Source organism: Athalia rosae, chromosome 3 (genome assembly GCF_917208135.1).
Source record: "Athalia rosae chromosome 3, iyAthRosa1.1, whole genome shotgun sequence".
NCBI lineage: Eukaryota > Metazoa > Arthropoda > Insecta > Hymenoptera > Athaliidae > Athalia > Athalia rosae.
The window spans coordinates 1,611,091-1,630,505 of record NC_064028.1 but is presented as its reverse complement, the minus strand read 5'-3'; the positions used below and the strand labels follow the sequence as shown (position 1 = coordinate 1,630,505).

Here is a 19,415-nt window from a genome sequence, read left to right as displayed (position 1 = left end):
CATCACATGCATGCATGCGTATCAGATCACACTGAATCACGACCGGCAGTATAGTGTAGAGCTCTAGAATACACGCCCTTAAAATTGAAAACTTGCCCAAAAGTAGGTATTTGTATCAGGAGAACAGGAAACTCGAGGAGGTGGTCCGAGACCCCATGTGCCTCATCATGCATATGCCTTCAATCCTGTATATTTATTTCTAGTATGATAAAGAGAGCAACTGGTTCCTTGCAGGACTAACTGTATGCCTGCCTGTGTATTCAATCAGTCAATGATTTCTCGATACAAAAGGAAAAGAATAGTTCTAAGCTCTAGAATGTAGGTCCTGGAGATTAAAATTTAGGTCAAAAATTATTTTTTGTATCAGGAGAACAGAAATCCTGAGGAGGTATTCCGAGACCGGGTGCCTCATCCTGTGTATGCATTCGATCCTGTGTATAGGATCTCTTTCAAAAATTTTTTTTTTTTTTTTTTGGTATCAGGAGAACAGAAAAACCGAGGAGGTATTCCAAATCAGGGAATAAAAATTTTCTCCGAAAACAAAATTTTGTATCAGGAGAACAGAAATCCTGAGGAGGTATTCCGAGTCCGGGTGCCTGATCCTGTGTATGCATTTGATCATGTGTATAGGATCTCTTTCAAAAATTTTTTTTTTTTTTTTTGGTATCAGGAGAACAGAAAAACCGAGGAGGTATTCCAAATCCGGAAATAAAAATTTTCTCCGAAAACAAAATTTTGTATCAGGAGAACAGAAATCCTAAGGAGGTATTCCGAGTCCGGGTGCCTGATCTTGTGTATGCATTTGATCATGTGTATAGAATCTCTTTCAAAATTTTTTTTTTTTTTTTTTGGTATCAGGAGAACAGAAAAACCGAGGAGGTATTCCAAATCCGGAAATAAAAATTTTCTCCGAAAACAAAATTTTGTATCAGGAGAACAGAAATCCTGAGGAGGTATTCCGAGTCCGGGTGTCTGATCCTGTGGATAAAATTTTCGCTGAAAATTTATTTTTGTATCAGGAGAACAGAAAAACCGAGGAGGTTTTCCTAGACATCATGTTGTATCATTCTTCATCACTTGCTTGCTCACTATTAGTTATTCCAGGCCTCTACATGTCAATGAGAGATGGTTCCAAGGATGTAAGGGTGGAAATAATAGGAAACAAGTATTCGTTTCTAAAATAGCTTGTCATTTATTCATGAGGTATGCAGGTGGAATACATTCAGCATACATACATTATTTGAATAATTATCCAAAACTTTGCAATATCATTGACAACATGAATAATGTTCATATCAATATTAAAATATTGCCCCAGTTATTTGAGAGAATACAACTTATGAATATATTGCATAAGGACTCATTTGTATACATCACTATTCGACGCTATGTATATGTATGATAATTATTTTGCAAATTGTGAACCGGCGGGTGTAAGCACACTTCTTGTTGCAGGTAAGGAGATGCTCGTCAGAAAGGGCTGATACCGGATAAATAGCACACAGAAATCGGTTCATCATCCTTCATTTAGGATTTTGCGAGTCGAATCCGCAAGTTGAGGGAGAGGTGGCAATTTTTCCTCTAGTACAACCTCATCGCCGCAGTTTCCTTTTCTGAGATGGGCCACGATCGTATGACTAGAGCATCTCTGTATTTGAAATAAAAGACTGGAACCAAAATAGAGATCATGCTTATATTATTCATAAAAGACCCCGATGTTATCCAACAATACCTTGCCTATATCAAGCCGAGGCATTTTGGAGGAGAACTTCAACCTGCCCACTACAAAGGATAGAAGTATCAGAGATTGCAACAGGTAGATTAACACTAACGGAATTGGAATGGTTACTTGTATAATTCCAGACGTTTCAATTGAAAGTAAGGGCCCACGGGTTCACTCCTTCTCGTCTCCATCATTTGACACGAAGATATTCGAAATGAAATCGTTGTTAAAATTTGTAATTAGACCCTCGCTTCCTATAAAGAATCACTGCTTTGTCATCATCATGTCATTATCTATTTCTTACTCGATTTTCAATTAATTAATAGACCTTCATTCCCTGCAATGATATGCAGGTAGAGTGACACGAACTCGAGTTGATTTCTAGATCCAATCATAGATATATTGAACAATATATATTATTCAATATATTCAATTCAATATATTAAATTATTCAATATATATTGTTTGATATATCTATGATGCAATCCGATTCTTTAATCAATTCATAGATATTTCGAGTGCATTAATTATTTAATCGCCGCATCTTCCCCAGCCCCTCAATGCGCCTAGCGATATGCACTCCCGCATTACACGCGGGTCCGCGACCAAAGCGCCTGATGATAGATGCACCCGCATTACACGCGACCCCTCCGCTGTAAGGCGGGTCTCGGTGAGTCAAGGGGCAAGAAACTTGGAATTTTAGTTCAGGCAAGTGCCGCGGGCTGATGTTAAACTACTCGGCGCTGCCTGTCGCTTTTTCGGCGGGATGGATGGGGTAATTGAACAATTCATTAAAAGATCGAAAATAAATCGGGAAAAATGGGAAATAATCACGAAAAAATTGGGGAAAAACCTGGGATGGTGAAGCTGGGTTACATTTTTTGGTACTTTGATGATTTCAAAAAGTTAAGTTTTATAGCAAATAAATAACAGTAAATGCAATTTGTGGCCAGAATGTGTTATTTATTCATTGATTTTTTTTGCAAAGCATACTTAGGCAATAAATCTTTATCAATATCAGTACCTCTCCGAATTCCATATCTCTGTACATAGCTTCTTTTCTTAAAATTTTAATATACGTGTATCATTTACCAACGACGCTATTACCACCGAGTTCACTTAGCGGGACACACATTAATCTCCCTTCCTTATAACTGTATTTTTCTACTCGCAATTTTATTCAAAATTGTTAACGAAAAATAATATTGATCGTGAGTTATCATACCTTCGCCTCAGTTTTCTCCGAAGCCATTTCTACCGATCATAGTTGAAAGTTTCCTCTCCATTGTTACTTGGCACTTTTGAATTCAAACTGAAATATTTTTGTTTGATCTCAATTTAATGGGGTGTACGTACTCCCACACGCACATTGTCCATTAGGGAGAGTCGTTTAATTTAAAAATGTTCCAAAATTTCAAGTCTGAAGTTTTTAAACGAAGTAACAAAATTAATTAACTTCACAAATATAATGGCTACAGGATAATTTTTATGATAGTTTCACGTCGAGAGAAGATATTACATAGGTAGCTATAGTTGGATAGTCTAGTGTATATGTATAATAAAGGAAAATGGGCGCGGCAAAAATTCTTCCATACAGTCGGTTGCAATTGATCTAATTTTTTTATATCCAACCGTACAGCGCTACAGTAGCAATTGAAGCTTTCGTTATAATAATTTATGAGTCAAAGAGTTGAATTGACAATTATTGTACATCTATGATTGTACCTACATTGAAATAATTGAACAAACTCCCAGATTCATACATAGGTATTCGCACGAGTATACTTATGAAACGTGTATATGGATTTCAAGTTGTCACCAACACTTCCGGGCAATTCTACAGGACCTAATCTCCGCCAATGATTATATTATTATGCTCGCGGCATGATACATAAGCTGCGGCAGTTTATCACAATTCTTTGCTGCAGATAAATACATACCGCATATCGCATTTTCTTCCCGCATTATGGACATTGATTTCTCAAGTTATATGCGTAACAAAAATCACACAAACGATGAGTTATTACCGGTAAACGTCAGCGATAAAAAAAGTTTATTCATAATGTATTGAAGCAACGAATCGAAATCTGATACCCCAGCGAAGCCTATCGGTTCAAGTCCATTCTGAATTTCTCAGAGTTTAAAATACAACATATATACTATCCCGAATATTTATATTTCACGAAACTCAGCATCAGTCGGACGAATATATACATTTTAATTACGCTGATGGGATTTTTTTTCATTTCCTTTTTCCTTCTTTTCTTCATAAACGAGAATTTGTCACGATTAAAGTGAACATGGTATTTATAGTATAATTATTTTCACGCAGAATTAATTTCGTCTGCTGTACGATCACACATCACATTATATGTATATTTAAACCGCACATTTAAATTTGCGAATGCTCTGTAACAATTTTTCATGTAATTTTCATCAGAGGAAACGTCCATTATATTATGCCAATAGTTGGACAGACATAAAGAAGTATAGAATGTTTAGTTACGTGTGAGCAAATGTGAATCGCCAGTACATGAGTGTATAATAATAAACGATGTACTATTGTTACGCGGCATAGTCTCACACCCACATAGAATCGTGAAAATATGCAGCGGTGTAAGAAGCTAATTTCAACCTATAGCACATAGAGCTATATTAATTTAATTCTCGAGTAAGTGTAAACTGGAGAGGAAAGAAAGAAGTGAAGAAAAAAAAATATACATATATATATACTTAAGAACGAAGATGCGAATAATCCATAACTGGTTGGTACGATATTTTAAAAAAATTTTACGTAACTAATACATGGTCAGCGGTAGTTCAAATTTAGGAATCGTAAAAAGATTTCGCCGAAACCAAAAATACCGTATTACGTGACTAAAAGCGGCCCGATAATTTATACGGTATAATAATATTGGCCCCGCGTATAAAACGCGTTTGAATTTTAAAAATCAAACACCGTCGCTGAAGTGGAGATCCTCCGGGCGTAGCCCGTGCAATATTATAAGTAGCCTGAGAGGAAAAAAAAAATTTGACCGTGTCCCAAAAGGTCCTAAAAACTAATTCCCGTGTTCCAAATCGTCCGCACGCAATATATAATGTATCGTATCTACATATATACCCGTGTACATGTTCCTCGAAACTTACGGAGCAAGAAACCGTTAAAGGTAGAGAGATAGTTGTTACGTTCGGCGTCGAGTTCTCATCAGCTCTTTCAAGTTCCATATAGTTTCCATCGTCTTATTTTACTTCTTTTTATATACCTGACATAGCCCCACGCGGTCAGGTTAGTGTGCAGGTATATATAGAGGTGCGCTTAGATGTTCCGATTCTGAAACTCTTCGGGAATATGGGTATGGCTATTGCTAGATTGGTATGTATGATTCGTGATGAACACTTTCAGAATCAAACCCGTATGCCTAGGTACGTTACACACACACACACACACACACACACACACACACGTATACGTGTATGTCCGTCAAGCTCGGTGGTACAGAAAGCCAAAGCGTTTACTCTGGTGTATGTGAGGTGTATATACGTATCTACACCCATCTAGTAAATACAAATACATATATAGATACGAATACATAGCGTGCTTTGCGTGTTTACCAGCCGGCATCATCGTCCGTTCGTTCGCTCGTTCTCTTCATGCTCTTCGCCGATACGAAATTTTTCCCCCCACCATTATCTGACCAAGGAATCCACGGCCTTTCCTTTGTATCAACATACTTATGTACACGTACATGTACATATTTATACTGTAGGTACGACCATTCTATGCTATACACACGTTTATTCAGCCTGTTTCAAAGCGTATAATGTACATACTCGCGAACGAGTCTCGTCAGCTCTCGCGTCCCGTTCGTTCAGTTGAGTCAGTTCTTAGCCAACCTCCAAAGTAAACGGAATCGTAATTCATAATTTTTGAGCCAATTTTTTTTTTCTGTAACAAACGAATATTTTTTATTTGCAAAAATGATCAAGTTACTTGTGTTACTTATCGCCATCGGCACCGCAACGGCTGTCACGGTAAATATCCTCCTTGAATAGCTTCTTTTTCACTCCTCGATTCTATCCGGTTTTTCTCCCTTATATTCTGAAAATTCGTAGGATTTCGATTACATAATAGATCTTTTACATTCGGACATTAATACAGATTGGTTTTCATGAATATTTGGAAAGTACATAACGCAAATTCATTTTTTATACACATTCGATACCAATAGTTTTTGATTTCGTAATTTTGTCTTTGCCGGAAACCGCCGGCGATTTGCACCGTTACACCAAAATGGCCGCTGCGCCACGCCTAGAGATAGAGAGAGTTCGATATTCTTTTGGTTCTTCATTTGAATTTAAACGGTGTTCGATCATCGTTGACTATTGCGACTAGTTACCTGCGAATTATAAATGAATTTATAGCTTCATCGAACAATTATATACTGAACTTTGATTAGAAATAAATTTTAATATTCATATGGTCAGACCGACGCTTGCAAGGACGCTCTTTACCTTTCTTTTTTCCGGGCGTCTTGCAAATTTATTCATGGTTTAAACGCGTATAAAATAATATTATAACGACACTTGTCTCTACTTTGAAATAATTAAACCTAGGACTTCGTCTATCATATATTACTGTACAAGGACAATTATTTCATTTGCAATTTTATACATGCGATTATCACGCGAACTACGTGAGACAAAGGATAATATACCTGTTTCCTGAGCGGTCATGGATACGCGGTTATTTTCCAGTCTCACTGCAGTATACCAGGTACATATACATATATACATTGATATATGTATGTACACACACACACGGTATAACAAGCTATTTCAGGGACTGATGAATAACTACCATAATTAATATATATATATCTGATGCGCGGCGCTCCGAATTCTGATATTATTTTAAACTTTGAAAACTGGTAAATGTAATATATATATCAATATAGATATCTGTGTGGCAGATTTATTTTGGTCTCATCTCACGATTATAGATTTAAAATACTTGTACACGTAATATATGTATACGTACACGCCGAGACTCTTTTCCCCCTATAATTTTATTGTCAATTAGACCTATGGGTCACTTTCTAAAACCCGTCTTTCTTTGAAGACAATAAGAATACACGCAGGACAATGTAATACAGCTGAGTACATGCGTTAAACTAGATAATATTATATGTACGCGTACATATCTACCTATACGTTATTTCCATTCGGCTGATTAGCAGGACGTTCGAGTAAACACGCGACATTAAGGCACGGCCAGTCTCCAGTAGTCCTCCTGATAAAAGAAATGCAAATTATTGTTCAAACATATAGCACGTAATGGTATTAGGGCGTGCGATAAGTTCGATACCAAGCCGTGAACATGTTTCACTTTGCGATAAATAAATTCGTGGCAACAAATTTGTTGTTTCGTTTGTCTATATGTGTATGAACATTATAACTTTTATTTATTAATGTTATTTCTTTATTTTTCACAGAAAGTTCCGGTCACGATTTACTACGAGACGTTATGTGCGGACAGTATGGCTTTCTTCACAAAACAATTCGAACCAACTTGGCGCCAACTCAATAATTACATCGACTTAGAACTCGTACCTTTTGGAAAATCAAGCTACACTCCACTCAACAATCCGGGAGCATTCCCCCAAATTCCTGGTGCTGTAGTTTCATCAAAGAATTGGACGTGTCATCACGGACCCAACGAATGTATGGGCAACAGATTTCAGTCATGCCTCATCGATCCTTCAACAAACGCCAACCTTGATGCTAAAATTACTTTGATCAACTGTCTCATGCAAAAGGCCACGAAAGAAACACCTTATGATGCAACCGCTCTTCAAGTGAGATTCTTTTTTATTTATATATTATATTCATCTATATCTATCAGAATTGAAAATCAGAATTGGATATTAATTATTATGGTTTTTGTTCTCTTCCAAAATTGAATCAGCATTCAGAAAAATATTATCTTTTTCTTTATTACAGTGTAATCTTGAGAAACCAACGGGTATGGAAATAGCTTCACTGGTAGCATGCGCTCATACGCAAAAAGGAGAAGATCTGTTTGAAGCTAATGGAAGGAAAACTGCCCTATTACAACCGCCATTGACATCCGTACCAACAGTAGTTTTCAACCGGGTGAGAAGACAAGAATACTATTACATCGGGAATACTATTATCAGAATACTATATACAATAGTCAAACTTACTCATTATTCCTTATTGTTTCCACGCAGTCTTTCAACAAGGCAGATAGCGACGCTGCTGTATCTTCTTTCAAGAGTGCTTTGTGCTCACGTATCACCGACAACCCAAAACCAAAAGAGTGTGACAGCGCCAACGGAGCTTCTTCGATCACTTTCAGTTTGATATCTGTGTTGACCGCAGGTCTCATTATTCATCAGCTATAATAATATTTATACTATCACCGAGCACATTATATACGTAAATTATAAAATTTAAAAGTATAAGTTTCAAGAGAAATTTTTAATATATTTTAAAAGAAAAGTACTAATTGCCCAGTCATCGACGTATTCGTGCAGGTAGTATATACAATAAATATTATATGTACATGTATTGGTATTTTTGTGATAAAATAATGAAATAAAAAAAAAATGAATAAAAAAAAAAAAATGGTACGCAAATTATTTATCATGAAATGTGTATACTTGTGTGTTCATTTATCGCAAACTCAATTGGAAAACTTGCAGTTTTACCTCCCACAAATAACAGTTGGTCGATTGTGGGTAAAAATAATTATTTTCGAAGCCAGTAAATAATAACTTAGATGACCCGATTTATCTATATGTATATAGGACCATTTAAGGTCATCCTATAATCGACGAAAACAATTTGGTAATCTTAACACGAACAGAAAGTATATGTATGTAATATCTTTAAATGGCGCTCTGATATGCGCGCATTATATAGCATTCCTTATTTTTTTGTTCAGTATGTATGCATTGTAATATGAATATATATATTCGTGTTGTCTGCCATGTATACATAACGAGAAGTTTAGTTCGATTGTAGAGTCGGTTTTTATACGTTTATTGTTGTCGTTTCAGGGTCATATTTATGTACTGAAATTTGTAGGAGTGTCGTGCGTCTTGTCAATGATGAAGATTCATGCATCGGTTCGCCAAAGAAGCGGCGGAAGATTTTATGTTTCTTCTTTTCGAATCCTTTTCTTTTTACTCGGTCTCAATCCTTGGGATAATTTATTTCATGGACGTTAATGCATACATAACTTGATTTGTTTTATTTTTTTCATGTTTTTTGTAATCGTTTTTTTAGACTACAAGGCAGACTTTCGCGAAAAAATATTTGTACCACTTGAGCCATTGTAGATAAGATCTTATGTCTCGTATACTCTCAATTGAGTTGAGTCAATTGGAGAATGAAAAGTTGACGACGCAAAGGATATGAACGTGCAATCTTTTTGCGGGGAAACAGCCTGAGCTTTAGAGACTATCGTTTTCATTAATGCTGCTGCATGGCCGTAGTCGTAATGAATCCTGAATAAGATACTACAATCATAATAGCGGTCGAAATTATCTGAAGGAATTATGAACATCCGGTGGGCGTTAATTCATGTTTAAATTTTTGCATCATTCGTGAATGAGGTTCGTGTCACGACGTGATACGCTGATTAAAATATTCGTCGGTTTAAAGACGCGGTCTCGTTTGTTGAGAGCATCGGACGACGGCGATCAAATTGAACGTTCCTTTTCATAATTAGAAAAGCTTTCTCATTAACGGAAGAGCAGTTACCTGCATTGGGTACAGGATCCTAGACTTCTTTAAAGGTTCGATTTGGTATCCGAATAGACGTTTCCAGCAGTATGTCTTGCTGCCTTCAATTTAAGTCCTTTTTTGTCGAATGGGTCCGCCACGCTACCAGATTAATGCAATATTACGAATATTCCATTCTCCGGCAATTTCCGTACGAGAATTAGAAAAGTCCACAAATACGAAACGGGAGGGCTTCTATTTTTGGCGATTTTATGAAGATTTTTCCGTACCTAAGTATTGATGGAAACTTGATTATTAATAGTGCAAGGTCAGTTTAAGTTTTAGATTCGAATTCCCTGCTTGAGATACATTGGACACCAGTCGCACGAACGAATTACAAAAAGTGTGATAATTTGGCTTCAGATTCGAAAAACATTCAAGACTGCTATAGTCTGTGTTTTAGTTTTTTGATTCTTGGGCAACCGCCTTTCTTCTGCTCATTACAAAGCAAATTTCGATTAGGTTTCAACTCGATTTTTCGCGCGCACCGTACCTGCGATGTTTTTTGTAGACCTCTGTTAATTGACAATGATCCAGCCAGATTTTTTCGATTTCAGGTTTAAAATAGAATATCTAAGTAGTCAGTTCTTCAGATGGATCATAGTCGTTCAGTCGTGTCTCCAAAGAGCCAAAAGAGATACTTATCGTTAGCTAAATTCTGGTGTTAAAAGTCGCGTTATGGCCTTATAGAATCTTGCCTAAAAGTCAAACAATATCTGACAAGATCTGAACTATTCGGGTTCGCAGAAATATCAATTGTGGCTGCTAATAGGCTTTACTCACCATTACTCAATGCATGTCTGGTCTTATGTCTGGTCGAAGTCTGGGCAAGGTCTGCAAATATACATAATATGTTCCATGATAACGAACGTATGAGATTTTAAATCTCATGAACCCATCTGCCACGCGTTTGGTAGCAGCACGATCGCTTACAACATATGCTGTTATACACATTTCCGGTTTATTACGGTAATTCGTGGATCTACTTTTTGGATAAAAAAAAATTTCCAAAAGCAGTTGGATCGCAGAAAAAGCTGTTACATAGTGCGGTAAATTTGGAGAGATCCTAGTTTTTCGAAATTCATCTGAAAATATAGCGGTGAACGTAGAAAAACTTTACAAATAATGAACTTCGGACTGGTATAACCTTATCACCACGGGCACATTTCACCATCTGTTTGCTCCGAATTTTATCACCTGTGTCTATTTTGAGATACATATTACCGAGACAGGACGAATACAACATAAGAATAAAAATTCTAATGTTGCTACCTGCATAACCCCTTTTTGGGCATATGTGATATTCCGTAATTGACAATTTTACGCAACACACCTTGACCAGAAAATCAAAGTTCACAACCTATCTCAAGGATCTTATGTTCCTCTATCCCATAGCCACTTGGGAATTACTTTGAATGCCTATTTTGAATGCCAAGTCTAAACGGTATAGACCTAGAAGAAAAACACCATAATACAAAGTCATTCCCTGAATCGCAAATTTCAAACTGACACTTGTTTGACAGGAAAAAAATAAATAAAAAACCAAACAAGATTCTGACAGAAAGTCAAATATATACACAGAATAATGTCTGGAACATTAGACAACAGTAATCCTGACAACACCTGCGTAGTTTGTTTCAAAAATGTTGAGATTTACAGCATTGGAATGTGTGAACATCCAGTTTGTCATGACTGTAGTACTCGCATGCGTGTATTGTGTTGTCAAAATGAGTGTCCCATATGTCGTCAAGATTTACCAAAAGTTGTATTTACAAGGCAAGTCAAGCCATTCCGACACTTGAAAAAAGGAAATCTTTTGGATAAAAGATACAACATTCATTTTGATGATGAAGAGATCCAGGAAAGGTTCACTATGCTGTTGGCACATTCGTGCGATACTTGCCAGGAGAGACAAGTCTTCAGTAATTTCAATAGCCTGAAGGATCATATGAGACAACATCACAAGTTACACTATTGTGATTTATGTGTGGAAAATTTGAAGGTAAATTAAATGGTCATCTTCATTAGTTTGATCGTGCCTCAATAATAGATACCGCTAATTATTCAGCTTTAAATAAAATTTCATCAATCCTACACAGTCCAATTCTAAACAGTGGTTTATTGTCAATATTTGTGACGTGTACTTTTTTGACAGATATTCTCACACGAGAGACGCTGTTACACAAGATCAGACCTGGCCCAGCATCGCAGAAAAGGGGACTCGGATGATAAAAGTCATAAGGGACACCCACTTTGTGAGTTTTGCGATCAACGCTATATGGATAACGATGAGCTGTTCCGACATCTACGGCGAGATCATCTGTACTGCCATTTCTGCGACGCCGATGGCTTGCATCAATATTACAGTTCGTACGATGATCTTAGAGATCATTTTCTACAAGAACACTTTCTATGCGAGGAAGGTCCTTGCGCGGATGAAAAATTCACACGTGTATTTAGGTCAGATATTGATTTGAAAGCACATAAAGCTAGCATTCACGGTAAGCAATTAGGAAAAGCAGCTACTAAACAGGCAAGGACTTTAGAACTGGAATTTACTTTAGCACCACGGGGTGATAATCGAAACAATCGAAGAATGCCAGGTTCTTCAACATCCAGAAATTCTAGGGATCATAACAATAGTAGGGATTATAATAACCGAGATTTTAATGCTAGAGATTTTCAACAAGAATCTGGTGCCGTAGGTGGCGTAGATTACTTTGTAACTAGCAATGAACCTACCTATGTGAGGCAACCTTCAGTCGATGTTCAAAGCACTGAAGAATTCCCTACTCTGGGCAATGCCACACCAATGATTCCGAATTTTGGGCAAGCAAAAGGGAGGGGAAATGTAACGATTCGTAGCACAGTTAGATCCAAAACGCTAGACGTAACTGACGAAAACTTTCCTGCTCTTGGACCAGAATCCACTCCTAGTTCCACAAGCACTATTTCGAAAACTGTGAACTTAAGCGTTTCAAGTTCGAATAAACCCGGTCCAAGTACACTACAGCGACCACAAAGTTCAGCGCCAAACGTTTCAATTCATGTTAATCATAAACCAAATGGTGTTGTAACAACGAGAGTATCGGGTCCCAACATAAGAATACGTCCTGCTCAGTTATCGCGAGATTCTGATTTTCCAGCATTAGGTAACCCAGAACCTTCCACAAACTTGAATACAGCACAATGGACAAAAGTAACATGTACAAAAGCCCCACAAAACGTTGTCCCAAAATCTAAAAAAGTTGCTCCACCTCCACTGGCACCATCACCCCCGATAGCATCTGGCAGAGATTTTCCCAGCCTTTCAAAACCTCTGAAGTCCAAAAAACAATCGACTCTTTCTGTTGTACCGTCCGTACCTTCATGGGTCCAACCACAAACATCTGAAACAAATAGTGCAAAAGCTACAAGCGATTTTACTAAGGGAAAAACCAAAAAGAAAAAACCTAAACAAAACTCGAGTAGCAATAATTCTAGTGGCAACGAATCCAGTGGTTCTAAATGTAACATCAGTGCACCAAATGTGAAAAAAGATGCATCCCCAAAGAAAGTAAAAGAAACGATAAAGAAAGAAAGGGAATCATCTAAAAATTCATCCGACGATTCCAAGAAAGTTGAAGATGTCTTCCATAGTAGTGGGAATTCTAAGAGTAAAGTAACACTTGGAATGAGTACAGATGATGATAGAAAAGACAACGGACTACCTAAAAAAGAGAAGAAGAAAGCGAAAAACACTTCAAATGCAAGTTCTATGGAAGCCACATCTGTTTCAGCAAACTCATCTGATGTAAATACTGATACAGGTGCCACTCTTTCTGCTACTGTCCAACGAAAAAGATCGGAATTGAAAATCGATAGTTTACATTCAACGAGTGACAGAGGTACCAGTTTTGAAGACTTTCCAGCTTTGGGAACAGTTCCAAGCAGACCTCCTGGATTTACGGAACCTCCTCCAGGGTTTGGAACAGCTCCATCGCCACCGCCTGGATTTTTTGTAACTCTCAATAGTGTTCAGAGACCACAGAGCAATGGTTTGACCTTCACAAATAGTTCAGGTCAAAGTTATTCAATTTTGCCAAACAACGACAAGCAAGAAAGAGCCTACGAATATGTCCCACCTCCAGACTTTTCTAAGAGAAATATCAATTTGGTCGCCAAGGTGAGCGAAGAACTTAGTATACCTGAAGCAATAGAAGATTTTCGTTGTCTTAGTGTACTTTTTAGACAGGGCAGTTGCGATCCTCAACATTATTACAGTCGATGCCGTGATTCAATAGGTCTAACTGCATTCGGAACAATATTTCCAGAACTGTTAGTCCTCTTGCCAGATATAAACAAACAGCAAGAACTTTTCAAGGTTCACAAAAAAGAGTTAGGGTCACAGATCAAGGGACTCGATGCTTGTGCAACTTGTGGTCAGGTTGTGAAGAGTGGTTCCGATTTGCGAGCTCATTTGACAAGTCACGCTTTAGAAAATCATTTTCCCGTGCTTGGGAAGGCAGCACCGCTACAACAAAGTAACAGTTGGATAAAAAAATAAGTTCAGCGGAATCATCTATCCTCACCTTGTTAGAAAAGTCGAACCTTTGGGGTTTGTCTGTTCTTGAATTGAGAACTACATTCATCAGCCCTATTTCTAGTCTGTCTATTCCAAACTGGGTGAAATTTCTAACATCATCAATCAGACATACTGTGAAAGCTTTTTGATGTAACTGTTTATTAAACGTATGGGCTGTGGAAATCGACAAACTACAAATTTTATTCTACTCTAGACATTTTGTAAATGTAAAGCAACTGGTTGAACTTTTTTTTACTCTAAGCGCATGTTAAGCTGTCTTGATCTTAGCAATAACTATCTGAAATTCGAGATCAGAATTTTCAACAAGCTCAATATTTCAAAAAAAAACCTTGGAATAAATGGATATGGACACTGCCAGCAAACAGAATATCAATATTCTTATTTTATCAACGGAATTTACAGATTAAATATAATATATATCTATTACGGGCAATAAAGCGATGTTGAAATTATTTTTTTTTTCTTCTTTTGTTAGTTTTATCTAAGTTTGTTTAAGGTTGATTAGTTTGAAGAGCTAAATGCGAAGTTTTGATAAATTTTGTGAACAAATGTTACACCTGTACATAAATAATACCTATTAATAGTTCAGATAATTTCCGTAATGATGTAATGATATATGAACATACAGTAATATTAATACATCAATAAAACGAAAAAATTACACTAGGGTAACATGAGAACGAAGAATATTTGATACGTTGTTGGAGAACTCTATGTTGTACTAAGAAAATGTACCGTAAATGTTTTGTACAATAATAAAGTTATAAAATGAACAAGAAATTACTCTAGTATTTACCTGCCCCTTACTCTAAATCATTTGCACAAATTTGTGTAAAAGCTATTAACTTACCACAATGTTAGGATTTTATTTTTTGATTTATTTATCATTCACTTAATAACTAGTCTCATACAATACAAACAACTATCTTCAGTATTAATGAATGGATCTTCAGCCAGATACCGCACAACTTATATTCTTAATTCTTAATTATGAATATTACTAATTTTACAATTTTCTTGTCAACATGACGATACAAACAGTCTGTGTTGTTGAAGGAGACACCACTGCGGCTTATTTAGTTGCGCAGGCATAGAGAAAATTAATCAAATCTTAAATGTACTTAAAACTATTCGTTATATAGCTCGTATAATCCAAAGTCTCACCGTTACATATGTAAGATGCTAGCTACTTTTTCACATTTTTCACAAAATTAATTCAGAAAATAATACACCTTTTTGGGAAAATGTGAGTATTGGTCAGATAAATTTACACATGAGACCTTACATAGTGATATAAATTCAAGTAGCAATTTCAAAATTTGGCTGCATTTGCGCTATTCAAATCCAAGAGTGTTGAGAATAACATTCCAAAATTGCAGAAAACAATTTCAAAGAGAGTTATATAACATGTATAAAATGACAAAAGAATTAGTTCCTCCTTTTGTGTTAGTACCTACTAACGAGTGACTATATATCTTAAAACTATGAATTACCATGCTCACAAGGTGTGTACATGTCAACTTTAACGTAAATTTAGAATAATGTCCAAGAGTAATTTGCTACCAACAAGGACAAATTTAATATAGAATTTGCATTATGCGTTGCTTGCGCTCGAGAATGAATTTATATTCAATGCCGAGAAAAGTTTAGATAAATAGAAAGATATCTGCATTAGTGTAAAGCGTAGCAAACCATACGATTATTATAGTCTTGATTACTTTTCCCTATGTCCATGCTTAAATATACCAAATGATAAACATTATAATTTGTTGTTGCGACGAATTGGTAACTGATTGATATTATCACTTTTTAGCCATTTCGTTACTCAGCCAATCAAGCCCTTCGTAAAGTCCATGTCCTTGAGTAGCGCAAGTACTCTGAATGTACCAATGACGTCCTCGTAGCGCATTAAGACCTAATTTGTCGGTAAGCTCAGCGGCAGACATAGCATTAGGTAAATCTTGTTTGTTAGCAAATACCAATAGGACAGCATCTCTCAGTTCATCTTCTTGTAACATATTGGCTAGTTCCCGTTCAGCTTCGGCAATACGATCCCGATCGCTACTGTCTACGACGTAAATGAGTCCTTGAGTATTTTGAAAGTAGTGCCTCCAGAGTGGTCGGATCTTGTCTTGACCACCGACGTCCCAGACCGTGAAGCAGATGTTTTTGTACTCGACTGTCTCTACGTTGAAACCAATAGTGGGTATGGTGGTTACAATCTCACCCAATTTTAATTTGTAGAGGATTGTTGTTTTTCCAGCAGCATCCAAACCGACCATCAAGATCCTCATTTGTTTTTTGCCAAAAAGGCGTGTTAGCAGGCTACTTATGGTCAAGCCCATTTTTGTCTATTGATATAACTAATGACTGCCCAAACCTCAAAAGTGTCCTTCGTTTGAATGTCGATGCGGTTTATCAGATATCTATTCTAAAAAATGTTGAATCGCTGCTGGTTTTCTTCCCTGTAGTTTTCAGGATACGTTCAACGTCTTTGGTTGTTCAAAGCCTGCGTAAATCACACTATAGAAAGAGCACTGATACTGTTCTCAGTATTAATCGCGTAAACGTCACCGCAAAGTAACAGACAGAACTCGCCGGAAATAGCTGGCAGATATTGCCACACGCAATGCAAACAAATAGAAACGTAATTACCAAAGATAGTATCTATCCTATAAATAAAATCCAAAATCTTATTAATATTTATGTGATATTCAGATAAAATGTGACAATTAGCAGCCAAATATATAAAATAGTTTTGATGAGCAAAACGATGAGTCGATGTCACGGCGCCATCTTTCCAGAGCGGCAAATTTGATACGAACTTTAACAAGTCGTCAAATACTCTTTAAATCTTCAATCTCGAATCGTTAAATTGAAATTCTACGAAAATTATTTATTACACCTTATATATTCAATAATTAGAGCTAAATCTTAATAATATTTAAACTAGTAGAAGCCTAGGAATCCATGAATGTTTCTGATATTTGGTAGTAATCTGAAAAACCAATTCAATAGATTTTTTTACATATAGGACAACTTTTATTATTTACTGGTTTACTGGTCATAATATACAATGTTATTACGTATGATATAATAATAATCATAGTATATATAATATACGTACATATATGTATATATATATATATATATTTTTCAATTTATTTATTCATGTTTGTAATAATAATATACCTTGGTAGATAATACACGTTCATTATATTATTTTTCTTAATACATATGTTGTATATTATATATCATCAGGATGGTATAAATAATATTGTATTTCATAAAAGCACTTTTTGTTGCTTATATATTATCGATCCATATTATTAACTAGTTTTCGTTAGAACTATCAATTATTTTTCATCATCATCGTCAGTATTACATTTATACTATCCCTTAATTTGCTGCGTGACAATACATAAAATATGTATATTTATGTATAGGGTATATACCTGTAAGTTATTCTGTAGACACGTAGTTGCAGTTCATCTGCCAATTATACTTTTAAAGTTTACATCGTGTAGTCGATTGGCATACACGTACATACATATGTTAAGTGACTTTACATTTGCTTTTCTAACATCGTATCCATACTGCGCTTTGCTCTCTGGTCCTGCACAGTTATATTAATAATCATTTTGATATTTAAATTATTTGTACCTCTCCGAACCTCACGCACAGATTGCCTTTTAATCACATATTCTAATCAACAGTTTGGCTAGATCTCAAATATTTTATTTTCATTAATATCAATTGCTTAATCAAATGATATATACACATGTATCTTGTGCCTACCTGCGATGTGACAAAATATGCATGTCTTTCGAAAATAGACAAGAAGTTGATGTACCTTGTAAGAAAGGGTGTTCTTAAGTTTCTTGTTAGTTCATTAATTGTAGGGTTTGAGATATTATAAATTCTTAAATTACTGTGCTCGTACACTATTTTACCATACCAGATAACATTAAGCTGGTGTAACACATATACACATATCTAATCCTATACACTAACAATAAGTATTTCAAGATTATTATTATTAATTATTTTATATATCAAGTGTTACTCTCACAAGATGAAATATTAACTAAAAATCATCACTTATGTTATACATCATAATCCTAACATTCAGTGATTTTTCGTGCGCCATATCATTGTGTAGATCACAGTATACACCCACTGTGTTATTATAATATAGTCATTATATTTATAAACTTATTTTATACCAGCTATATTTTGTTACAATAATTGGATTATCGGCTAAGTTCGAAGACATGAAACAAGCGATGCACTTTGGCTTGTGTTTTACTTAATTTTAATTCGTCTTGAATCCCGTAAAAAAATTCCACAGGATTTTAATTTTGTTCTGTTTTAATTCAAAGATTTTTTTTCTTTTTGCTTTTTTCTTTTTTTTTCGAACAAACAACACATCATTATTACTATTATTATTATTATTATTATTACTACTACTATTGGTATTGTTATTATCATTATTGTTATTGTTGTTGTTGTTGTTATTATTATTATTATTATTCTCTTATTATCTCAATCACACTTTTTCCTTCGTATAATATGTATGTACATTATACATACATATGTATATTGTAATAGCGAATTTGATGAATGCAACATGATAATTTCTCAGCACTTGGATTTGATAGGGATTTTTTGAATTATTTTTCAAAGTCACTATGCTGCTTTGAGTTTTGTTTATTAGTTTCTGTTCTTTATTTTTATCAAACTTGTCCAGTCAAATCCTTCCTGATCAGAAATCAAACCTTATGTATTCATTTATTTTATAACTTCCATCAACTCTGCTTGTAAGCTAATCTCGCTGATGAACAAATCAAAAACAATAAAAACTATATTTCAAATGTGCCAAAGATAGGAGTGAGTAAAGTGTCGGATTTAATAAGGGAGATCATTTTTGTCCGCAGAGTTATCTCTTTGCTTAAATTTCACCGAGCGGAATGAGGTATGTACTCATATCGAATACTCCAGGTTCATTAGTTAGATTTTCTATCCAAATCAATAATATTTTTCTGCACGTCCAATTTTTCAGAGATTATTAATAATCTGTTAGAAACGATTGAACAAATTCAACAACGTAGCCCAACCAGATTTCTAAATTACCGTCGTTATAATACTTATGTGTAGTCTGATGAATTTTGGTTTTGTTACTGTATACAGTATCTTAAGTTTTTGTTTGTGTGTTTTTTCTTGTGTTGCTTTTTTACGTTTTTACCACAGACTATATAGTTATTGTTACAATTTAATGTTAGTAAGTATACAATAGAC

General features: G+C 35.5%; 3 protein-coding genes and 2 long non-coding RNA genes across 9 annotated transcripts; 2 read left to right on the top strand and 3 right to left on the bottom strand.

Annotated features, from left to right (window-relative positions):
- Nucleotides 1–1,180: 1,180 nt before the first annotated feature.
- LOC105685655 lies at nucleotides 1,181–7,027 on the bottom strand. Of its 5 annotated transcripts, XR_007277336.1 has the most exons (4): nucleotides 6,236–7,009; nucleotides 1,850–6,120; nucleotides 1,733–1,782; nucleotides 1,181–1,667 (listed from the first exon to the last, which is right to left on the bottom strand). It is a non-coding gene; the product is annotated as an uncharacterized LOC105685655 (long non-coding RNA). The 5 variants fall into 5 exon arrangements; XR_007277335.1 differs by having other exon boundaries at nucleotides 1,733–6,120; XR_007277337.1 differs by lacking the exon at nucleotides 1,733–1,782.
- On the top strand, nucleotides 5,561–8,371 carry LOC105685654 (GILT-like protein 1). The gene is made up of 4 exons (XM_012399949.4): nucleotides 5,561–5,755; nucleotides 7,216–7,578; nucleotides 7,724–7,876; nucleotides 7,975–8,371. Exons 1-4 carry the CDS (start codon nucleotides 5,702–5,704, stop codon nucleotides 8,146–8,148), a joined length of 744 nt encoding a protein of 247 aa, XP_012255372.2. The 5' UTR covers nucleotides 5,561–5,701; the 3' UTR covers nucleotides 8,149–8,371.
- A 155-nt stretch (nucleotides 8,372–8,526) lies between these two features.
- On the bottom strand, nucleotides 8,527–10,475 carry LOC125500135. The gene is made up of 3 exons (XR_007277340.1): nucleotides 10,316–10,475; nucleotides 10,026–10,230; nucleotides 8,527–9,762 (listed from the first exon to the last, which is right to left on the bottom strand). It is a non-coding gene; the product is annotated as an uncharacterized LOC125500135 (long non-coding RNA).
- LOC105685586 (E3 ubiquitin-protein ligase ZNF598) lies at nucleotides 10,333–14,897 on the top strand. Its single transcript, XM_012399833.3, has 2 exons — nucleotides 10,333–11,534; nucleotides 11,688–14,897. The coding sequence occupies exons 1-2, from the start codon at nucleotides 11,118–11,120 to the stop codon at nucleotides 14,076–14,078; spliced, it is 2,808 nt and encodes a 935-aa protein (XP_012255256.2). The 5' UTR covers nucleotides 10,333–11,117; the 3' UTR covers nucleotides 14,079–14,897.
- A 77-nt stretch (nucleotides 14,898–14,974) lies between these two features.
- Nucleotides 14,975–16,871, bottom strand: LOC105685587 (ADP-ribosylation factor 2). Its single transcript, XM_012399834.3, has one exon. It carries the CDS (start codon nucleotides 16,460–16,462, stop codon nucleotides 15,920–15,922), a length of 543 nt encoding a protein of 180 aa, XP_012255257.1. The 5' UTR covers nucleotides 16,463–16,871; the 3' UTR covers nucleotides 14,975–15,919.
- Nucleotides 16,872–19,415: the final 2,544 nt, after the last annotated feature.

What these genes read in the sequence shown, in the direction of transcription:
- LOC105685654 (XM_012399949.4), top strand. Translation starts at nt 5,702, where the DNA reads ATGATCAAGTTACTTGTGTTACTTATCGCCATCGGCACCGCAACGGCT. An exon ending in GCACCGCAACGGCTGTCACG is followed by an intron (nt 5,756 to 7,215) that starts GTAAATATCCTC and finishes TATTTTTCACAG; the next exon opens with AAAGTTCCGGTCACGATTTA. An exon ending in ATGATGCAACCGCTCTTCAA is followed by an intron (nt 7,579 to 7,723) that starts GTGAGATTCTTT and finishes TCTTTATTACAG; the next exon opens with TGTAATCTTGAGAAACCAAC.
- LOC105685586 (XM_012399833.3), top strand. Translation starts at nt 11,118, where the DNA reads ATGTCTGGAACATTAGACAACAGTAATCCTGACAACACCTGCGTAGTT. An exon ending in TATGTGTGGAAAATTTGAAG is followed by an intron (nt 11,535 to 11,687) that starts GTAAATTAAATG and finishes CTTTTTTGACAG; the next exon opens with ATATTCTCACACGAGAGACG.
- LOC105685587 (XM_012399834.3), bottom strand. Translation starts at nt 16,462, where the DNA reads ATGGGCTTGACCATAAGTAGCCTGCTAACACGCCTTTTTGGCAAAAAA.